This window comes from Lactuca sativa, chromosome 5 (genome assembly GCF_002870075.4).
Source record: "Lactuca sativa cultivar Salinas chromosome 5, Lsat_Salinas_v11, whole genome shotgun sequence".
Taxonomy (NCBI): Eukaryota; Viridiplantae; Streptophyta; class Magnoliopsida; order Asterales; family Asteraceae; genus Lactuca; species Lactuca sativa.
The window spans coordinates 337,931,595-337,932,697 of record NC_056627.2 but is presented as its reverse complement, the minus strand read 5'-3'; the positions used below and the strand labels follow the sequence as shown (position 1 = coordinate 337,932,697).

At 37.2% G+C, this 1,103-nt stretch overlaps 1 protein-coding gene across 1 annotated transcript; it reads left to right on the top strand.

The window, feature by feature from the left end:
- The first annotated feature begins 230 nt into the window (after positions 1–230).
- LOC111921075 (uncharacterized) lies at positions 231–665 on the top strand. The gene has a single exon (XM_023916665.1). It carries the CDS (start codon positions 231–233, stop codon positions 663–665), a length of 435 nt encoding a protein of 144 aa, XP_023772433.1.
- The last annotated feature ends 438 nt before the right edge of the window (positions 666–1,103 follow it).

Sequence of the window (1,103 nt, the reverse complement as noted above, 5' to 3'; positions counted from 1 at the left end):
TATTTAATATTAATCATAAATATACTATTCTCAAAAGACTATCCATATAAATTGTGACGGTGAAGTGCAACCCAAATGGACCATGCTGGGTCGGGTCAAGTACATACCAAATATAGTTATGGACTTAGACATTAATCCAACAGCTATTCCCCTACTTGGTGCCTAATGAACTCTCTAAGATAGATAGGTTTGCTAATGGATTGCTAGCAGACTTTGTTGCAATGGTAAAAATGGCAACTACTTTGAAGACAGTCGTTAGAGCAACCAAGAATATGGAAACCCAACTTAGGGAAAAGGGTCTGGAAAAATATAAGGAAGGAGAAAAGAGGAAGCTTGAAGGATCCTCAAGATCTGATAAGAAAGGAAGATTCTTGAAGTCTAACTTGGATGGCCAAAAGTATGGATCCAAGTGGTGTGAAAAGTGCAAGAATATGCATTATGGGAGATGCAACGGAGAAGTGACTTGTTATAAGTGTAGGAGGATCGGTCACTATTCTAGGGATTATACGCTTAATGATAAGGTATGTTATGGATGCGGAGACAAGGGGCATATGTCAAAAGCTTATCCGAAGAAAAATAAAGTAGCAAGACTGAATGCGCCGAAGCCAAAGGCAAGAACATTCCAAATGATCTTTGATGAAGCAGGTAACGATGCAAGAGATTAGGAGAAAGGATCTATAAAGTATCCATATAGATAGTATCATGTGGTGTAGCCTAATATAAGAGGTATAATGTAGGGTGAACTTGAATACCTATGTAATCGTTTCAAGAAATAATATAAACCTTAGTTATGTTATCCGATGTATTAAATGACTATGTGAAATTCTTGTATGGTGACTTCGAAAAAATGAGAGACAATACTTAGGACGAGTATGAGTAGGTGTTAAAGCTAGTAGAGGCATATACTACCAGAAGCACAGGACTCACACTTGGATCAAGGAAAGTCACAAGGTTACCAAGGCGCTAGTAATTGATTCTGTTTTGTTCATGTCTGTCGTTACCATTGTTTCGGTAATGACTAAGACGATGATTATTATTCTGACCCTAGTGGTTATATCAAATTGAGTTCGGATAAGATAAGTATGTTACATTGTTTAGAGAAC